The sequence below is a fragment of the Heteronotia binoei genome, chromosome 14, assembly GCF_032191835.1.
Source record: "Heteronotia binoei isolate CCM8104 ecotype False Entrance Well chromosome 14, APGP_CSIRO_Hbin_v1, whole genome shotgun sequence".
Lineage (NCBI taxonomy): Eukaryota > Metazoa > Chordata > Lepidosauria > Squamata > Gekkonidae > Heteronotia > Heteronotia binoei.
In genome coordinates this window covers 32,521,285-32,542,885 of record NC_083236.1, presented here as the reverse complement: position 1 = coordinate 32,542,885, position 21,601 = coordinate 32,521,285, and the positions used below count along the sequence as shown (strand labels likewise).

The 21,601-nt window shown below is 45.7% G+C and overlaps 1 protein-coding gene across 1 annotated transcript; it reads left to right on the top strand.

Annotated features, from left to right (window-relative positions):
* The first annotated feature begins 6,073 nt into the window (after positions 1-6,073).
* Positions 6,074-21,074, top strand: CX3CL1 (C-X3-C motif chemokine ligand 1). The gene is made up of 3 exons (XM_060254070.1): positions 6,074-6,243; positions 18,279-18,393; positions 19,329-21,074. The coding sequence occupies exons 1-3, from the start codon at positions 6,168-6,170 to the stop codon at positions 20,503-20,505; spliced, it is 1,368 nt and encodes a 455-aa protein (XP_060110053.1). The 5' UTR covers positions 6,074-6,167; the 3' UTR covers positions 20,506-21,074.
* The last annotated feature ends 527 nt before the right edge of the window (positions 21,075-21,601 follow it).

The following is a 21,601-nucleotide window of genomic DNA, read 5'->3' as shown; positions in this document are numbered from 1 at the left end:
GAGGCCCGCTTGAAGATCACAAGAGACCGGGCCTTCTCTGTAATGGCTCCATTTTGGTGGAACCAGCTGCCGGAGGAGGTAAGGGCCCTGCGGGATCTCACCCAATTCCGCAGGGCCTGTAAGACAGTCCTCTTCCGGCTGGCCCACAACTAACGGCCCTGTATACCGACTACCGAATGCTGTATATTGTATACTGAATTTTTACCTGAAGCTGAATGGAGTGTAGCTTTACGACTGCTGGCTGTTTTAATTATGTATAGTTATAACAAATGTTTTATTTTAATTATATATTGTGAATTGTTAATTTAAAGTGTAATTTTATACTTTTATGTTAGTTTTATATATGTTGTAAGCCGCCCTGAGCCACTCGATGGGAAGGGCGGGATATAAATCCCAGATAAATAAATAAATAAATAAATAAAATTCAGGGGGAATAGTTGACTGTATTGTGGCCTAAATATGCAAAGTCACTTGAAGGGCGCTCGATTACTGGAGCAAACCTGGTATCACTTTCCAACATGAAGAAGTAACTATCAGCAACACCAGCCCTATGCAACCCTGAAAAATGGGTGCAGATAACATTGCAAGGACTGGAACAGTAAATCCCGCAGGAACAATAACAGACTGTCCTATCATTGCGGTCAAAGGTGCTCGAAGAGAAGTGGAAAACTGAAGCTGAGACGCATATGATTGACCGTCCTCATCATCTGAGATCCCGTAAGTGTAGTCAGAGTCCCCATCTATTTGCTCTGGGCCTGGGGCCGGCCCAATGTTCTGTTTCCCTGCTGTTGATGTTGATAGGAAAGTTGCTGAGGAGGGAGATCGACCCCAATGGGCTGGTGAGAACGACATTGATTGGCCCAATGATAGCCTTTGTGGCAAATAGGGCACTTCTTTGAAGGGCGAGCAGGGTCATTAGGACTGGACCTACACTGTGCTCTAAAATGCCCTTCTTTGCCGCACCCAAAGCACTTTTTACCAGCCATAGAATTACGAGCCTCTTGCGTGGTCTAAATAGCTGCCGCCAAGAGCCGCGCACTATGGGTCTGAGAACCGACATTTTGACAAATTCTTAACATTGTCTGTATGTCAGTATCAGGATTATTATATACTGGAGTAAGAGTGGCTTTGCAGTCCTCATTAGCATTTTCGTAAGCTAATTGCTTACACAACAATTTCCGAGCCCTGGGGCTTTCGATTTGACGCTCAACAGCTCTCAACAATCGATTAACAAACTCAGTATAAGGTTCGTTAGCTGCTTGGCGTATATTGGCAAAACTAGACAATGTATTTTCCCCCGGCTCCGGGATCTTTTTCCACGCCCTTACAATTATGGTGGCTGTCTGAGTCACGGCCTGATCTGTCAAAGCTGTTTGACGGGCTGCTGTCTGAAAGGCCCCTTCCCCCAACAACGTATGTCTTGTTATATTAATGGGGGGATTGGCGAGAGCATTCATGGCAGCCTGCTCTTGCGCCAGGTGTCGCCACTCTTCCAAACATAACAAACTTTGAGCGGGTGGAAGGAGGGACCGAATTAACATCTTCCAGTCCACTGGAGCCAAACGCTGCATAGACAAATTCTCCATTATAGCCTTCGTATATGGGGCTTGAATACCATTGTCTTTTATAGAACGTTGCAGTTCTTTTATCGCCTGAAGAGGCAACGGGTCATATCTGTCCGGAACCGCCGGGGCATTGCCATGAGCGGGGACCCCTCTAATGACAGGAGAGGCCATAGAACTTGCAGTAATGTCCCCTTCTTCCAGAACTGCGGCGGAAACAGCTGCCGCAAAGGCGGCCAAGTGGTCCGGCTGTATGACGGGGGCTAAGGGGAACCCAGGATCCTCAGTGTCCGTGTCAAGATCATCAGGTGGTTTGTGAGACGCAAAACGCCGCTCATCCGTTTTTAAAGACGGGGCATAAGGTGGTACGGAGGCGGGTGGCAAAAGTTGCGGCAGTGAAGCCATAGGTGACGGGTGTGTCTCCATTTGCTGATTAAACAAAATATTGTTCGGTGTAAGCCCTTTCAAACATGCTCGGACCTTGCACCATGTAAAGAGAACTCTGGCGGTCACCCAAGGGTGATCTTGAAAACGGCCGCCAATTTTCACCCAGTCCTCCAACTGAAGGGTTCCTCTTTTGGAGACCCATGGACATACATCATCAATAGTTTTTACTAAATCTTCAACCTCCTTCTTTGTAACAGAGTGTCCTTCTTTTGTAAGTAAAAAGAGGAGGTCTTGAGAAAAGGCTTGTTGTTCAACGGACAATGAGGAACCCATAGTTGCTGATGTGTTCTATCCTGACCAGTCACACTCACCCGGGATCTGAAGATGTATGGTGCGCATGAAACCCTTGCCGGGCATGGGTGGTGGACCAACAAAGTCCAAAGGTTAGTTCTTTGAGAGCCTCACACGGGGCACCAAATATCAGAGTCCAGCCCCAAGAATATAATGGTGCGAAAAGGAAAGGTAGACAGGAGACAGATTTAAAGATTGCAAAGCATGCTCATGTACAGCTGTGTAGGGATCGATCCCTCAGGCACACCAGCACCTCCTTTTATTTCTCCATATACGTCATACACCTCAAACAATAAAGCATCGAGTACAATCTGCTCAACAACAAGGAGAACATGCATACTGTACTCCTGGTTACATAATATCCAACTATACCAACTGCCAAACCTTACACATAACTTCCCACACACCCTCTAGAGCTGCCATTTATGCCAGGGAAACTGAGCTCAAATTTTTTATCCATACATATTTGATACTGTACTCTTACTCTCACTCACTCAAACAGAAATCTCATAGAAAGGCCATCTGGCTATAATTGGGGGTGCCAACTTTTAAGTGGCAGAGCTCCTATGTCTGCAACAACAGTATGATGAACAGAAAAGTTTCATCCAACATAAATAGAAAGAAAGAAAGAAAGAAAGAAAGAAAGAAAGAAAGAAAGAAAGAAAGAAAGAAAGAAAGAAAGAAAGAAAGAAAGAAAGAGGGAAATAATGAAATGGAAGGAAAGGAAAAGAAAGACATGGAAAAAAAGAACTAAGAGAAGCCATATTGGATCAGGCCAGTGGACCATCCAGTCCAAAATTCTTTCACACAATGCTTCAAAAGCACCAGAATGTCCACCCATGGAGCCAGTCCGCTTGCAGAGAGGGCGGAATAGAAATTTAAGGTAAATAAATAAATCATACCTTGAAGAACACTTTATGGGTCTGTGGAGAAACGCCATCTGAGTTAATGTTGGTGCTTAATTGGAGGGGAACATGAAACTACTAAAGCAGGCTCTGTGGCCTAGCCTTCCCTTCATTCCCCCCCCCTCCCTTCCATAGTTAAACCAGCAACTCTAGGGGGAAAGCCTCCTAGAGGGGCAGGAAGTTCTTTTGTTCTTTTTATTTGAGTTAGGCGGGAAAAGGTCAGTCCTCGGCTGGTGCTCAAGGAGAGAGGTTGCGAGTCTGTGGGCTCCTGTCTGGGGGAGAGGCGGGGTGGACATTCACAAGGTAGGACAAGTTTACACCAGGGACAAGAGGATGCATTTATATCTACCTTTATTTGTCCCTCTGGTTGCTGTTCAGGTGCTGCGCTAAACTTTTACATGTAACTGTTTTTGTTTTTATTTTTTTTCTTTCTCTTCTTATTAAACATTTTTACTGTTTTGAATGTTGGCAGTCAAACTCTGTACCACATAGATCCCAACCGCTTAGACCACGCTGCTTTATGAAGGGGGCCCCGGGGAAGGGGGAAGGCATGCAGTTGGATAAGGTGCCAATCCTCCAGGGGTTTCCCGAAGAAGTGCTATGGACTCTGTGATACCCAAGAACAGGGTGGCAGAGGACCTTGAGGCCTGGCCTCAGAGCTAGAGAGGGGGATTGGGAGTCCTGTTCCTCTCAATCTGAACCCCTAGACTGAGCAGGTGGTGGCAGCGAGCCCAAGTGGCCGGAGGAGAAATTTATTTATGATTTATTTTTATGATTTATATCCCACCCTTCCCAACGAATAGCTCCCTCCAGGAGTTGGCAACTCAATAGGGAGTTGACGGGACTGGGACTGAAGGCAGAATCGGGCCGGTTCCGTCACAGGGTCTAAAGTGCCAGTGGACTTTAGCTTTTCTCTCAAACACTGGGAGGTGGGGAGAAGGAAGGAGAGGCAGCCCAGCTCCTCTCTGCCTAACACAGAGACAGGGGAAGGAAGGAAGCCAAACGGAGCTCAGGCTTTGCAGCCTGTGTCAGTCTTCAAAGCTAGCTTTTCTCTGCCCAACACAGAGATAGGGGAAGGAAGGAAGCAAAACGGAGCTCAGGCTTTGCAGTCTGTGTCAGTCTTCAAGGCTAGCTTTTCTCTGCACAAGACATAGATGGGGGGAGGAAGGAAGCCAAATGGAGCTTAGGCTTTGCTGGGGGCGGGGCTTGCTTTGGCTTTTCTTGTGACCCAGTATTGAGGCTTCTGTGGCCCAGTACTGGGTCACGACCCTGCTAATGGGAAACACTGCCATGGAGGGAGTAGTAGCAACAGCCCAACCCAGCAATGAAAGTCACCAACACTGCAGGCCAAATCACATCTCACCCACTCACCAGAAGCAGAGAACATAGCCTGCTTGGGGGAAAGTCCTCCTCACTAGGAAGGGCAAAAGAATGAGGAAGTGGGACAGGAAACAGGTGCAGCATGGAGGAAGAGGCTGAGAAGGAAGGAGTGTGGTGCTTCTATCACAACGAGGGTAGCTAGGTCCTCCTCTGGCCACTGGAGAGGGATGAGGGGTAGGGTGGTCAGCTCCAGGCTGACAAACTCCTGGAAATTTGGGGGTGGAGCCTGGGGATGGCAGGGACCTCAGTGGGGCACAATGTCATAGAGTTCACCTTTCAAAGCATCCATTTTCTCCAGGGGAATTGATCTCTGTAGTTTGCAGATGAGCTGTAATTCCAGGGGATCCCACGCCCCACCTGGAGGCTGAAAAAACAACAGTCATGGGATCACAGTTCATAGTAGAGATATAAACAAACACTGTGATATGCTGGCTAACACATTTAGTAAAACTCTTATCAATAATACTTTTATCAAGAATCTTAGAAATCTTTTGTCACCTTATAAGGAAGCACAACCTTACAATATTATAAAGAAAAATCCATCCCAATGAGCACCTGGATAAAGGCTCATTTCCTCAAAGTCTTCCTCAAGAGTATTCCTATATATTTCAAAGTTCAAGTACAATTCAGGGTGCGTATTAGGATACCTGGCTTGCAAGGTCATTATTAGGAGAGAATGTAGGAGTGGAGAATGACCTTATAAGCCACTTTAGGAAGAAATTAAGACCAATTTCGCACTAGATCTTTAATCCTGGTTTAAATCTGTCCCCAAACTGACATTCTACACTAGAATCAGAGAATCCAACTCTGTGACTCTATGAGTCTATGATTTTAGTGTAGAATGTCAGCTTGGGGACAGGGATAAACCAGGGTTAAAGGTCTAGTGCGAAATTGGTCAAAATGAGTTCAATGAATTACATGGAAAATTCCAGAAAGTATAAACTGGAAGTCATCTTGAGAACTGCCATTTCAGAATTTATCATGGAGAGAAAGAAATAAGTAAAAGTAAAACATTCCCAAAATCCCCCTTAAAAGACAAAAGTAGAGACAGGTAAGGACAGGAGCTAGAAAACAGGGACTTTCCTTGGGAACAACACCTTCCAAATTATGGAAGAAAACAGGGTTATATGGCTGGCCTAGTCTGCAGTTTGCATAGTTATGTTATGAAGTTAGGCCATTGTTTGGCTTACCAAAGGTCTTCTTTGTAAGAAATTGATTTTTTTTTAATATACTAGAATTCTGCGATATATCTTTATCAGTTCGCTCAGAAGGCAGCCTTGTTTTATTTTAAGTAACAATAACTTAGCTACGCTCTACTGTCGCTAAAATTCCCCGAGAAATTCCCGCAGGGAAGGCGTGCGTTCGCGCTCTCTGCCGCTTGGCCTTTCCTTGGGAGGGAGGAGCGCCCGGAAGGAGGCGGCAACAGCAGCATTCCCGAGGGCCAGAAGCCAGGGACCAGCGTTGCTAAGAGCAGGCCAGCCTGGGAAGCGGTCGGAGCGGCGCCGGGAATGACCTGGAGTCTCTCGCCTGGACTGGCGCTCAAGGAGCCGGCGGCGGCGCGAGGGGCGCCCCCTTGTTGGTCATGCGGAGCGCCTGGCTGGGGGCCCTGCTCCTGCTGGTCGCGCCCTGGAGCTGGGGGGCCATCCTGGTCGCGGAAGGTAAGGAGGGAGCGGGTTGCTGGAGGTGTCTAAGTCTGCAGTCCCCCCCAAACAACTTTTCTGGGAGTAAGTCATAACATGGGGCTTACTTCTGATTGGATCTGCTTGGATTGCTCCTTGAGTAACTCTCAGAAGTGCAAGGGGGGCCCTTGGGACTTTTACTCCTTTGTAAATGTGTTTAAGGCTCTGCTGATAGTTGGAGAATGTGCGTGTTGCCTTGGAAGGGAACCCCACTGGATGTTAAGGCGAATTCTACCCAAGTAGCAGCCTACGCGACAAGAGAGTTTCCAGAACTTCGATCTCTTTGCCTCGTTGCTTGATATCAGAGGGGCAGAATCGGCCTGTGATAGTCGGGTTGGGTGGGTTATATCCACTTGAGCCCTGCCCCCGGCCCACGAATGGCTGCCTTCAAAGCAGAAAATTAGCTGCTCAAGATTTACTGCCATGTAGCCTGCAGGAGTATGGTTGCCCCAGGGACCATCAGGGTCAAGTTGGACTGAAATGCCAAAAAACTTCTGTGCGCATGGCCTGATCTTGAAACAAATGTATTGCTGAACTGCAGAACTGTTTTCATTTTGGAATGTGATGGAAAAGTGTTGTCAAATCTCAGCCAGCTTCCATTGGGTTTTCAAGGCCAGAGACGAACCGAGGTACTTAGCTATTGCCTCTCTGCACAGCGGCCGGGGACTTCCTTGACCGTCTCCCAGCCAAGTAGTCACCAGGGCCAGGGCTTCTCACTTATGGAGATCTCACGAGATCAGGCTAGCCTGGGCCATCTCAACCAGGGCATTTTCATTTTTTAAATTTTGGTCAACACCAAATGGCTGTCAGTCAACTTCATAACTTTGGGTTTAGGAGCAAGCACAGTGAACTGTGTCCCACTGCTGCCCACCTAGCATGCAGCAGCAGCATTAAAAGCCCCTGCTCTATTAGCATGCAAAAAGGCACGACTTTAAAACCATTTCCAGACAAGGCAACTTTATATAGGCATAATATATATGAGATACCTATGAAACCTTTAACACACATTCAGTGAGATCAGGGGTGGCCAAACTGCAGCTTGGGAGCCACACGTGGCTCTTTCACACATATTGTGTGGCTCTTGAAGCCCCCACTGCCCTGTTGGCCAGCTTGAAGAAGGCATTTGTTTCTTTAAATTGCTTCTCTGAGCCAAGCCAGCTGGTGGCTTGGAGAATGCTTTTAAAGTTAAAGTTGCTTTCTTTCCATCTCTCCCTCCCCATCTTCCTTCCTTCTTTCCTTCCTTCCTTTCGTCTTGTGACTCTCAAACATCTGACAGTCCTGTCTTGCAGCTCTCAAACATCTGACATTTATTCTATGCAGCTCTTATGTTAAGCAAATTTGACCACTCTGAGTGAGATCTTTGTATCTGGGGATCACCAGATCAGTGACTGGCCCAAGTGTGGGATATGGACTCATTAACCAGTAGTACAGCAAGCTGATTGGGTGCCGCTTTTTGAAGACCCCTGGGAGGAGAAATCCAAATCTTGAGCTTTTATCATCAGTGTGAGCAGTATAAAATACCAATCCTCTGCTGGCTGTTGGCAGTCATTGCAAGTGGGGAAACCAGCTGCCTCAGATCCCCAGTGTCCCCCTATCCCCTCTGGCATTCTGAAAGGCTCTTGAGATTTGTAGATGAAGTAGGCCCTCCCTTAAGAATCCCCAAGCGAGGAAAGATGGGGACTGTGTGCTGTGTAAAATCCTTCCTTCCTGCATGTTTTTTAAAAGAATTCCTTCTTGAGGAATTTAAAGGCAAGAGGTTTGGAATCAAGCTAGACACTACAGGGGCAACTGTGATCCTTGTCCTTCAGTTGGCCCAACTTGGGTGGGCCAGGGCTTACTTTTGACTCCATGAGAGGACCTGAAAGCTGCCCAGTCCTACAGCTCACTTTTATTCACTATCCACAGACTTTCTCTCATTCAGGTGTTTTTCTGTTAGCCCAGCTTGCTTCCGATGTCAGAGGCAGATTGGGAGAGCAGTGTGAGCGGTGGCAGAGTTCAGTTCAGTCTCCCTCAGCCACCATTTATTGTAAAAAATTAGACCCTCTCCACACACTTTCCAGAAATATCACAGCAGGTTACAGAAAGACTGTAGTGAAAGGGGAGATCTAGAAGGTGGATGATAGCATAATGATGTCATGCGAACGCCTTCCCCGCAGCACTCCAATTTAGGAAGTGAAGCAAGTCAAATGTCTGTGAAGCAGCAGCTGAAGTCTTGGAAGGAACATGGACCTTTGGGCCTAGAGACTTGTATTAGCTACCTGCACACAGAATAAAAGAGCCATGAGGGAAAAGCTCCTTATTAATATTTGACTTGGTACTTGAGGCACATTTTGGGGGCTGTTAAGCAGCCAGTTGGATGTTGTTCAGAGGGACCCAGATTCAAATCCTGATTTGGCCATGAAGGTGTCCAGGCAATTGTGTGCAAGCCAAGGCTTGAGATGTAGAGGCCTGAGGGGAAAAAACATTTCTGTCCTAAACGCCCTGTTTCATCCTGCCCTCCAAGGTTTTCCCTACACCTGGAGAGGCTTTTCTTTCTTTTTCAAGTTGTGGTATAATTATTGCCACAGCCAAAGGGGGACATTGCATGGGTAACCACTGCTATCACCTGACCTTTGTAAGGAATTGCCCACTAGAAGGGTCAGGACTCCCAGCTTTCCTTCCAAGTTCTGAGGCCTTTTTTTTTGTCTCCCATTGTCCAGTCTCCATGGGGACAGTTTACTGCCTTGTGAGCCCCTGGAGGAATAGCCACTTGCCAACTGACTTCCTTCCCCTGGCACTCTTTTTAAAATAGCAGGTCTAAGATGGTGGAGGTCTATGTGGTACAGAGAACCACTCCCAGCATCAAAAGTTATAAAGTATTTATTAAAGAGAAAATGTTCACAAGCATACATTTAGCACAGTACCAAATTGAGCAAGGGATTAAAAAAATGGGTAAAGCACATTTCCTCTGTTCCTCTCTACACATGCCCTATCAGATGTTAAAATATAGGCCAGGCTCCTTGGCTTAGAAAGTTACAGGTCTCTACAGAGTTATCACTACCTTGAAGCTTCCTTCAGTGTTCCAGGCCAACACATAGCTAGCCCAATCTCTTCAGATCTTGGAAGCTAAGTAGGGCCAGCCCTGGCCACTATTTGGATTGGAGACTTTCAAGGAATACCAGGGTCAGGAGGCAGAGGCAGGCAATGGCAAACCACCTCTGAAGGTCTTGCCTTGAAAACCCTACAAGGGTCAGCATAAGTCCACTGTGACTTGATGGCACTTTTCACCAGAGAGACTTGTCCTCTATCAAGTTCAGTCTTGTCCACTCAGACAGGTAGTGGCTCTCCAGGGTTTTGGGCAGAGGTCTTGCAGGTTACTCTAAACGTGAGATGTCAGGGATTGAACCTTGGTCCTTTCGCATGCAAAGCAGATGCTTGATCACTGAACCATGGCCCATCCCTTAACAGTCCTAAATGTATGTTGCAATCAGAAGCATGTGTCCATTTTGTTCCTTTTTCTTCCATTTCCCTGGCAGACATGTCAGTTTTCAGAGGCAGGAGAGCGTCCAGGAATTGTCGACATACTGTGAATCTTTGCTATGTACATAGAGAATAATTATTCCTGCTACTGGGGCCATAACAGGAAGTTAAGTCTCATAGGAAACAGCTGGGATCAGTCAGTGTTTAAAAGGGTTAAGCATAAACAAGTGAATCTGAGCCTGTATTTCTTGACCGGCCTTTTCCCCTGCTCTTCCCCAATCCAGTATAAAACAGAGAATCCCTGCCATATGGATGCAGCCTGTGTCCACCATTCTAACTAGTGGGATTCTTTCATCTGCACTGGCCCTCAGATTTTCCTTCTGTTCTATGCAACCTACCAAAAACACAGTTTCTGTTTTCTCCCCTGCCCCCACATCCATTTAGCATGCAAGCTCCTTAGGGCCACTCCTATCTTTTGTTTGTTTCAGAAGGTGAGCTGTGTTGACATGCTACAGCAAAAACAACAAAACAGTATTGGGGTAGAATAGATCGATAGCGAGAGAAACGTCCATGAACAGAGCTCTCTTCATCAGATGCACAAATTGTTTTCCACAAATTGGCAGGTCTATATAGATAAGCATACACTCACACACAAGGGTAAGGAGAAATAAATTAGGGTCTCTGGGCTGAAAACCATGAGATGCAAGAAGGGCCATCTGTTATATATCTACTAAGAAATTCCAGAAGTTGTAACTCTTGCATTTCATAGCCTCTTGTCCCACAGTTTCATTTTTGTCTTTGTGTCCCTGTAGCTGCCAGCTGTTTACACTTCATGCATCTGATAAAGAAGGCTTGTGTCACAATAGCTCTGTAAGTTTTAAGGTGCTCCTGGGCTCTTTTTTTACTCTGTTAATCTGATGATGGTGCTACATAAACCATCCAATAGAGATGAGTTGAGCATTGCCAGGACAATTTGTTTGTACAAAAAGACCCTGTTCAGAGAGTCTTTTTTGTGCCAGTGCAGCTGTGTGTCCCTCTCTGATCCAGATTTCACAAGTACGGATCAGTGGAATAGTCGTGCTGTTGTACTAGCTAGAATTCCATCATCTGTGGATTGTGGGAGGAATTTATCTTGGGGGAGGGCACTGTTATAGACCCATGAGGCTAAAAAAAGGGTGGTTTACATGCACACTTTGAACACTGGCCACAGGGATTTTCCAAGGCACAGAAGGTACAAAAACACCAGAAGTGAGAGAGGGTGGGTCCCAGATTAATGGATAACCCAGAAGCTGAGAAAGTAGGCAACTCGATTCCTTCTGGTTGAGACCTAGGTAAAGCACACCTGGTGGGCAGATGGCCAACAGTCCAACCCTTCCTTTCAGCTTCTGTACTGTGTAGTGCTTACAGCCTGTTCTCTGTCAATATTCTCAAGAGAGGTGATAGGAGTTCAGTCTTCTCTGCCATCATCAAAAAAGGCTGCCAGCTTTTCAATAAGCCCCTGCTACAGTTCCTGTTAACAGCCGCTCAAAAGCGAAGGAGGACCCACTATCTGGCTTTTCCCTTCCAAGTCATCTCTGGAGGGGCGGGGGGGGGGGGGGCGGGATAGAAGCTCACATGGTTGGATACTTCTCTGTTAGTTCAGTTTAGTATATTGTATATGGCCATTGGCTACTACAATTAAAAAGAAATAACATACTCCTCTATTAAGAAAAATCCTTAGATGTAGAAAACTAGGATGCAAAGGAAAAGCCTAAGATCCTTGTCCCTGATAATGGGTGTTCTGTGTACAGGAGATATTCTTTTACACAGGAGCATTCTAGATGGGTTAGTTCTGCTCCTGTTGGAAATGATGTAGCCTGAATATAGGTTGATCACATCTGTAAGAATCAGTCCAGAACTTAGAGTTCCAGCTTTTTAGTATTAAAGAGTACATTCCAGGAGTAGTAGTAGTAGTTCTTTATTCATGGTCATCCAACCAGCTTAATACAAACAAAAACAAAATCATAAAAACAAACCATCACCTCTTACACAAAATTCCTGACTCCTACTATTACACATATTGTTAAAGCTCATAACCAAGATTTACATTCTCAGTTTCCCTCCTTTCCAACTGAGCAGCATAACAGAAACGGGCAATCTTAGATGAAACATCAGAATGAGCGTCAGACAGGAGGAAGGCAATTTGCTCATCCTCCTGCCTGCCCGCCAAGGACCCAAGAATCGGAGAGATTAATCTTGCCCTCAAGTCATTGTAATTAGGGCAGTGTACATTCCAGGAGCAAAAAAAGGGGTATGTTTAAACTGAGTGCAATCAGGCTGTTTAAAACTGCCCTCTCTAACAATATTTATTTACTTCATTTATATCTCACTTTTCTCCCAAAGCAGCTTACCTTGTTCCCCTATCCTCCACTTCTATCCTCACAACAATCCTGTGAGGTAGGTTAGGCTGAGGCTGTGTGACTGGCATAAGGGTCACCTCTTGAGCTTCCATGGCAGAGCAGGGATTTGAATCTGGATCAGCCAGATTCTAGGCTAACACTAACCACTGCACTACACTACACTCATGTAGCTTTCTTTTCATCCATTCAGGCACATGCTCCAAAATACTGTGCCCCAGAATCCACTGGCACTGTTTACCTTTGTAGATGTGAATGCATCTTTGGTTTCACAGACAGAGCTGGGACATCGGAATGCTCTGTTATCCTGCATCCCAGTTGTGACTGCAGTTTTTAACCGAAACAGCTGCTGGCTTTTAACATCAGGCTCATCGGATATGCGCACAGCAGGATAAATGTGATGGGATTGTGCAATCACAAGCTGGCAAAGTTGTCCTCCTCCTTTGCATGGTTTTCTTCATGTGATTCAGTTTTTTCTGACTCACAGATATTTGCATGAAGAAGTCTGCCCTGGTGGAGATGAGATTGTGCAACTGGGGTCTGCTTGGAAGAAAGGGAGACAAGTTTTATATAACTGTCCTCTATAATTCTTGCTGATTAAGATGGAAAATGGGCATACAAATTTATTCCTTTTGTGAGTCAGAGTGCATTTCTTCAGAAGCACAGACAGGTTGCAGGGCAGCGTCCCTAAGGATCATTCCTTCACTCCAGTCACTGCCCTCTGGGTGCCCACTGGATCAATTGAGTGAGAGTTTTGGAGCACTTTGAATGATGTGAGCTGTAATGGAGAAGGTTAATAAGAATGCCGTGCCAGGGCTTTTTTTGTAGAAAAAGCCCAATAGGAACTCATTTGCATATTAGGCCACACCCCTGACACCAAGCCAGCCGGAACTCTGTTCCTGTGCATTCCTGCTCAAAAAAGGCCCTGCCTAGTGCACTAATTTCCAAGGCTCAATTAGAGTGTCACAAGAGAGGCAGAAGGGCACGGGTGCAGTTAAACTGCCCTGCTGGTTGTAACCAGCACTAGAACAGGATGCAGTGCTAATTGCCCCACCCTTTGCCACCAATATTTAGGCACTGACATAATCCCCAGTGTGGTACAGGGGTAAGAATATCCAGCTAGGAACTGGGAGACCCCAGGTTCAAATCTCTGCTCTGCCATGGAAGCTTGCTTGTAGACCTTGGGCCAGTCATGGTCTCGCAGTAACTCTCCTCACAGGGTTGTTGTGGGGATAAAACAGAGAAGGGGAAAGCTATGTACATGACCTGAGCCCCTCAGAGGAAGGGGCTCTATTGTTTTAATCCAATGTTGTAACCTGCCCAGAAACTGTTCGTGGGAAGGGCAGGATAGAAATTGAATCAAATAAATAAGGGTAGAATAAAAATATGGCAGCTAGGCAGGCATTCCTGGAATAAACAATGTCTGGCCAATGGGAGGAAAGCATCCCCCGGGGGATCAGAAGAGCAATATGGCACTGCTGTATCCCCATGCTTAGCTTCCTCCTCTGGGACCCTAAAGCATGATGTACCATTCAAAGGTGGGAAGGAATGCAGTGTAGGGATTAGAATGTTGGCCAGTCTTTATTTCTTACAGTCATAGCTCAGTTAAGATTGATACACGGTCATTTGCACATCTACGTACAGTAAAAATTTTGGATTCTCATAACAGACTGATTTCAATTGTGTAGACAGTGCTGGTCTACAATCTAGAAGACAATCTAGACTGCTGTTGTGAAGGTCAAAGGAGGAGTCAGGTTGCACCTTCAAGACCAACAAAGTTTTATTCAGACATCAATCTGCTATTCCAGTTTATATTACCCTTAGTAGTTGTTTCAGCCCAGTCAACACAAACTAACAAACACAAAACCCCAACTTCTGATTCTTTTAATCTGCTAAAAAACATTTCCATGACTTTGCATACTAACTCACTGCCCACTTTCTCTATATTTAGGACTGATTGCGATTCCATACTATTGTCTGATGAAGTGTGCTTAAAGCACACGAAAGCTTAAATTCTGAATAAAACTTGGTTGGTCTTAGAGGTGAAACTTGACTCCTTCCTTGTTCTGCTGCTTCAGACTAACACAGCTGCCCACCTGGAGCTGACATGAAGGCTCACTGGGGGAGCCTGCGCCACTCACTGCCTCTCTCGGCCTCCTCATCCACCTCACAGGGTTGTTGTTGGGAGGGTAAAATAGAAGAAGGGAGAACGATGGTGTAAATCACTTTAGTTTTGCACTGGGGAGAAAATGGTGTTGCCAGGTCTGTGTTGGAAAATACCCGGAGACTTCGGGGGTGGATCCAGGTGGGGTTTGGGGAGGGACCTCACCATGGTACAGTGCCATAGAGTCCACCCTTCAAAGCAACCATTTTCCCCAGAGGAGTTGATTTCTGCCAGCTGGAGATCAGCTGTAAAAGCAGGAGATTTCTAGGCCCCAACTGGTGGCTAGCAAGCCTAGGAGAAAAACAGGATATCAATAAATACATTTTGATCAGGGTAATGTAACACGGGGGAAAGGAGCTAAATTCCTCCTTCCCAAGGTCAGTGGCCTTGATCCGTTTCAGGTTGTCCTGTGGTAGCTTTTCAGGGCTGGGTTTCACACCTGGTGTTTGAATCACAGAACTCAGAAATCCATGTTTGCAGGCAAGGAAAAGGGAGGCAGTTTGAATGAGTTCAATGTGTTAGGTTTGGGGGTAGCCTTGAAGGGGGGGTGGGGCTGCTGTTCACAGTGGATTGACCATTAAGGCCACTGGCAAAAGTCCAGGTCAACTACGACTGCTAACTCCAGACTGTGAAATTCATGGAGATTTGGGGTTGGTGCCGTGGAGGCAGGGATTTGGGAGGGGGGGGGGTAGGGTTGCCAGCTCTGTGTTTGAAAATACTTGGAAGCTTTGGGGGTGGAACTGGGAGAGGGTGGGGTTTGAGGAGGGGTCTCACCATAGTACAATGCCATAGAGCAGGGGTGACCAAACTTGTTTAATGCAAGAGCCACATAGAATAAATGTCAGATGTTTTAGAGCCTCAAGATATGAATGTCAGAGGAAGGAAGGAAGGAAGGAAGGAAGGAAGGAAGGAAGGAAGGAAGGAAGGAAGGAAGGAAGGAAGGAAGGAAGGAAGGAAGGAAGGAAGGGGAAAAAAAGAGATTGGGGGAGAGAGGTTGAAAGAAAGCAACTTTAACTTTAAATGTGTTAAAAGAGACAGTGATTTAAAGAGAGAAATGCCTTCTCCAAGCCAGCTGTTGGGCCAGTGGAGGCTTCTAGAGCCACACAATATGTGTGAAAAAGCCACATGTAGCTCCCGAGCCACAGTTTGGCCACCCCTGCCATAGACTCCACCCTTCAACGCAGCCGTTTTCTCCAGGGCAGCTGATGATCTCTGCCAGCTGGAGATCAGTTGTAAAAGCGGAAGACCTCCAGGCCCCACCAGGAGGCTGGCAACTCTAGGAGGAGTTTCACCTAGAATCTGTGGTATGCCATAGAGTTTGCCTTCAGAAGGTGCCATTTCCATCAGGGGAATTGATCTCTGTAGTCTAGAGATGGGTTGCAATTCTGGGACTGGTCTAGGCCCCAGAACAACTGCGACAACTCCAGGCTGGCAGCCCTGTTTTAGGCCAACAGCCAGGGGGCTACTGTGCTCTAAGTGAAGGGTGGGCATGAGCTGCCGCCACTGTGGGAACCACACAAACCACAGCCTCCGCAAACCAGTGGTTCTAGCCCTGCTCTTCCCCTCTTCCCTCCTCCTTCAGGGGATCATTTTTGCCTCCCAGACGTCCACCCATGTTGTTCTTGCACTAGACAGCAGCTTTCAGGATTTCCCTTCCTTTGCGGGTGCCCGCCTGTTACCCTGCTGCTTGATCTGTATATTTGCAACCTAAGCAGATATGACAAGTAAGCCTTCCACGTTAGGAAATGGAACCTGCCCACTGTGCCAATCTGTTGCAAGACTTTAGCCAATGAGCAGCCATTGTTGTGAGTGATTACTAAAGAACAAGGAATGCAATTTTAATGGAAATCCCCTGTGCCCCAAATAGAGCTACTGGATGATCCTGTTCATATAACAAAGGGCTGAGTATGCCTGAGAATAAAACCCCCTCTGCTTCCTTGTTTGCAATGGAGGCCTTTATTAAGGGATTTACTTTCACATTTATTTTCCTAGAATTGTTTTTGTGTCTGAAGGGGGTGGGGAGGGTTCTAGAAGAATCTGCTCCACCCTGTTAGTAACACCTTTCTCGAATGTGGCTCGATAAAGATCTTTCATCATCCAGACTGCTGATTTATTAATTGGGCAGCCCATTCTTAAGATCCCCACACAGGTACCTTGCTGGTATTGCTGGTGTTACTGTTCAGTATCCTATGCATGCTCAACAGAACAGAATGAAAAAACCACAAGACCTCATGCTGAGATTCAGAGGGTGAGAAGGCAAAGCCCTTCTTTAATAGACTGCTCAGCAACAATGGGTGTGGAAGAGTGCAGGGTTGCCAGCTGCAGGTTGGAAAATTCCTGGAGATTTGGGGGCCAGCCGGAGTCTAGGAAGGACTATAGGATTGCCAGTCTCCAGGTGGGGGGAGAAACAAGGCTGAGCCTCTGTGTGAAGAAAAAGGGGTGGGGGGATATAAAAACCTTATGTAAGTTTTTCTCATTCAACAATCATCACATTTAATAACATCCAAGTCAGACCTTAAAACGTACACAGAACAAAAATAGTAATAACAGGAACACCCCGAAGTGTTTCACCCACATAGTTCAAAATAGTGTTGTAGTCCCAACAAATTTCATAGCCAGGGGATGTTCTCTGTTCCACAGAATGCTGGAACCACACCATTCAATATATTAGTCCAAAAGAAGACTGGAGCAGCATCCCAAGGAAAAGGCCGCTACGGCTGGAAAAGCAAACAAGTCTCTGGATGCCAACAACCTCGCTTTCACAGTGAGCTTTGTTCTGGCTTGCAACAATTATAATACATACTTCAAGGATCTGAATAATCCAATGCTTTCACTTTCTTTATCTCTCCAGTAGGATTGTAAATTAGAACCTTCTGTGTTTCTCACCTGTTGCCAAGCCTCCAGGTGGGGCCTGGAGATCTCCCACTTTTACAACTGATCTCTAGCTGGAAGAGATCAGCTCCCCTGGAGAAAACACTGATACAAAATAGGGTTTCAGCATCAGACTGATAAACATGACAGCTGAAATAATGGGAGCAGAAACCCCTGTTTCTTCTTTCTAGTCCTAAAGGCTCTTCCAGTCCTAAAGCCTTTAGGACTAGAAAGAAGAAACAGATAGCAAGACAAAGCATAGATCCATATTAAAATTTATTCCTGTGGCTCCAAATAAGGATACAAGTCATTGTAATATGCTGAGAAAGTTGTACCAAAAACCGCCTGTTACCGGAAGGTGTGTCCTTTTGTTTGCTGTAGATTTCAGGCTTCATCTGTACCTGTGGAAGTGACTTACCTGTTGAATGAACATTATTGGTTCCCATGGGACTGTTTGATTGCTTTAAAAAGTTCACAGTGGGAACAAGAAAGAGTATATGCTAAAAGCTCCAACACAGAGAATAAGAGAAAAGGGATTGTCACTCTCTTCATTTTTTTTCTAGAACAGGAAGTGAGGATTTCTCATGGGGCTGTGTTCTTTTATTGCATGGATGTGAATAATAATCAAATAAACCTTGTTACAATATTATAGATTAAAAAGTGTGTAAAATGTTTGGGCACTCATTGTACTCCCATTATTTCAGCAGTTGTGTTTATCAGCCCCTTGGAGAAAATGGCTGCTTTGAAGGGTGGGCTCTATGGCATTGCACTATGCTGAGACCCCTCCCCTCCCCAAACCCCACCCTCTTCCAGATTCGCTCCCAAAGTCTTCGGGTATGTTCCAACACAGACCTTGTAACCTAAGGGACAAGGTATAATGCCATGGAGTCCATCCACCATAGCAGCTGTTTTCTCCAGGGGAATTGATCTCTGTGGTCTGGAGATCTGGTGTAATTCTGGGAGATCTCCAGGCCTCACCTGGATACCGGCAACTGTAGGAAGAGGGTAGATTTCTCAAATGCAGGACATTGCGCATAGGTCTATGATATGGCAACATTTGGCATCTATGATGAAAAAGAAAATGATGAAAAATAGATGTCCCTTCTTGTGTTTTCTTGCCTCAGGACAACCAACTGGATTGCAAGTGTGTAAATTTGAGTGTACCGTATTCACCTCTAAAATCCCCTTAAAATTACTGCAAAGCTATGAGAAGACAACATGTGGGAAGCCTGCTGTGCTGTAAGTACCTGTCTGCCTTTCACACAATACCAGTGATTCCAAGAGTTGCTGGATTCTAGTATGAGTGAATGAGAACAAGTGAGGGCGTGATGGGGTGTGCCATCCATCCATTCATCCATCCATCCATGTATCGGCTGCTGCCTATCAGAAGGGCTCAGCAAGAGAAACTAGTTTTTCAGTAAATGAGTTACACCCTTGAAAAGCTTAGAATTTGTGGCATGGGAATGAAAAGAGAAAACCAAGAACATAAATAATGTTAATCTTAAACAACAATTGAGCCACTTATAAGAATACATGAGTCTTCCTTATACTGAATTAGGCAACGGAGGTCAGTGCTGTCAACTGTGACTGGTAGCAGCTGTCCAGAGATTGCAAGAAGAGGTTTTTTCATACCACCTAGCACCTGGTCCCTTTTAGTTGGGACTGCCAGGGATTGAACCTGCCAAGCAGATGCTCTACTGAGCCATGGCTCCTTCGCAAGAGCAGGATCTACTGCAGGGACTAAAGGATCAGACTAGCCTCTTAACGGGGTGTGGTGGTAGGTGTTTGGCTCTCCTGACCTCTCACAGGGAAGGATAGCAAATTGAGAAGGGGGAATATAGATCTACCTTTAATAGCTGCCTTGAAGAAGGAATATTAGCAGAGAATGTTAGCATTTTCTTACCCCTATTACACTACCCATTATGATACTGTTGCCCTGCTGCCAGACTTTCTGTGCAGTTCCAAGCAGACTTACACCTTTTAAGCCTGCTGACTTCAATGGACTTAGAAAAATGTAAGCCTACTTTGGATTGCACTGTTAACATCTCAGAGCAAGGATATGATTTCTTGCTGAATGCTACTCAGTTGAAATGGATTGAACAGCGCTTGATTTAAGCTGAATCGTGTCCCACTGAGTTCTTTTATTGTTGCAAATCTTTTATTTCTCTCTCCAGACTTACCACCCAGAAAAATAAAACTTATTGTGCTAACCCAAAAGACAAGTGGGTGCTGGATGCAATGCGTGAACTTGATGCAAAGAAAGCCCTTCTTACAGGTGACAATTTAGTGAAAGACGACTCTGGTCATTTTGACAAACTCTTGAGAAGTGCAGTCCCTGTGTCAGCTCAAGCTGGGCATTCAGCTTACCCCACAAAAACATTCAGCACAGCTGCCTATGAAATGTCAACGTTTTCTGTTACAAGAGCAGAAGATCCCAAGGCTTCTGCAGACAGTACCACTTTGGCGGGGCCACTGGCTTCAAAACCTTCTACAGGCTTCACTTCTAAACCAGAAGTAATTGTCTCCAGAACTACCGTGCAGCCTGAATCTCTCACAAATAGAAGCACCCCTGCTTATTTCACTAGTGGACCAAAGAGCTTTGGGGAAGGACTTGCTCCAGTTGGGAAAGGCCTGGCGAATACCAGTGGATCAATGAGGGACTTAGTGGTACCACTTACATCTCTAGGTACCAATGTAACAGAGTCTTTTGATGAGGAGGATCACAAGGTGTCTCCTACACAATCAACACTCCATTCCTCCAGCACTATAATAAATCTACTTAAGAAAAATTCCACATCAGATGACAGGCTCCTGCCTTCCTCTAATCAACGGGGTTCAACAATAAAACAAGTGACGGAAAATTCAGCTGTTGGTATCTCCACTGTGCCCCAAAGAGTGGACTTCACTAGTCCCCCTGGCACACATGCCAGCACTACTGGAAGCAAAACAGACTCTATTAAAAACAAGAGTGACATTGTGAGTGTTTCTGGGGAGGATACAGAAGCCCCTTCATCTACTCAAGCAAACAGAGATGCTTTTACTAAATCTTCAGGTACTCTGTCACCTTCAGGTCTCCATGAGGAACAGTTTATGATGAAGAGCAGAGGCGAAGCCATGACACCATCTCCAGAAGCCCCCTTGCCCTTTTTGCCTGATGCCCTGGCTAAATACCGAAGTCACATCATTTCTGTGGTTTTCCTGGGGTTTGCCTTCTGTATCTACTTGGCTATCACGGGAGTGTGTGCAAAGAGCCACATTTGGACCCGAGCATCACCTATAGAAATGGTACGAGGAGTGACTTACTCTAAAATTGACCCTCAGTCCAGTGCCTATGACATGCAGGTTCTTTGACTGGCTCAAGTTTTCAGCTAAGTGTCAGGGCTCATGCAACAGGCAGTGTTCTGGCCAACCAGACAGGTCTTATAGCAAGTTAGATAATTGATCTATCGGGGCAGTCTTGTCTACTGTGACTGGCATCGGCTCTCCAGGGTCTGTGGTAGATGTCTTTCACATCACCTGGTCCTTTCAAGTGGAGATGCCAAGGTTTGAACCTGGAATTTTCTGCATGCCAAGCAGATTCTCTACCACTGAGCTAGGGCCCAAACAGCTTAGTTGCAGCCCATGGAAGTATTCTTCTTGCCCTCATTGGATATAGAAGCTGTCGGTGTCTAAGGGTTCAAAACATAGGCGGAGGGGATTGGGTCACAGCATAGATTTGGAGATGTATGCTTAGTGTTTGCAAACTCTTGAGACTGAGCACTTGCACCTTGAAATATTTGTGCCTAGGAGGGGAGAAAGAAAATGTGCTATGGTATGGTGGAGAAGGTACAAATTCTGAAGCAATGTTAAGTGCCTAATGTGCTTTTGCAGTCTAATCTATGGTGATGTTTTCTATTGTCTTAATAAAAATAAAACCCTAACCAGCCGATGTGATATTTTAAAGAAAGTGCAAGTCAAGGTTACATAGAGGTTGGTTGAACCAGAAAACCATGTCATGGAGAGCCCTGTAGAAGGATCAATCAAAATTACCAAATGTCCATAAACAGGAGAAAGAAAGGGTGTAAACAAAGTAAACAAATGTCTAAATGTTCCAACCACAAGGTGGAACAAGGGAGTATGTCAGAAAGTCCTTAATCACAGTTCATAATAGAATCCAAAGAATCTTTCTGTCCATAGAAAGACACGTCCTGTTCCAGCCACAGGACGTGTCTTGGAACAGATGTGTCTTTCTGTGGATAGAGAGAAGCATCTTTGAGAGAGAAGCATCATGTCTTTTTGTGGATAGAAGTGTCTTTGGATTCTATTATGAACTGTTATTAAGGACTTTCTGACATATTACGTAAGAACATAAGAGAAACCATGTTGGATCAGGCCAATGGCCCTCCAGTCCAACACTCTGTGTCACACAGTGGCCAAAAAAAGCAAAGTGCCATCAAGAGGTCCACCA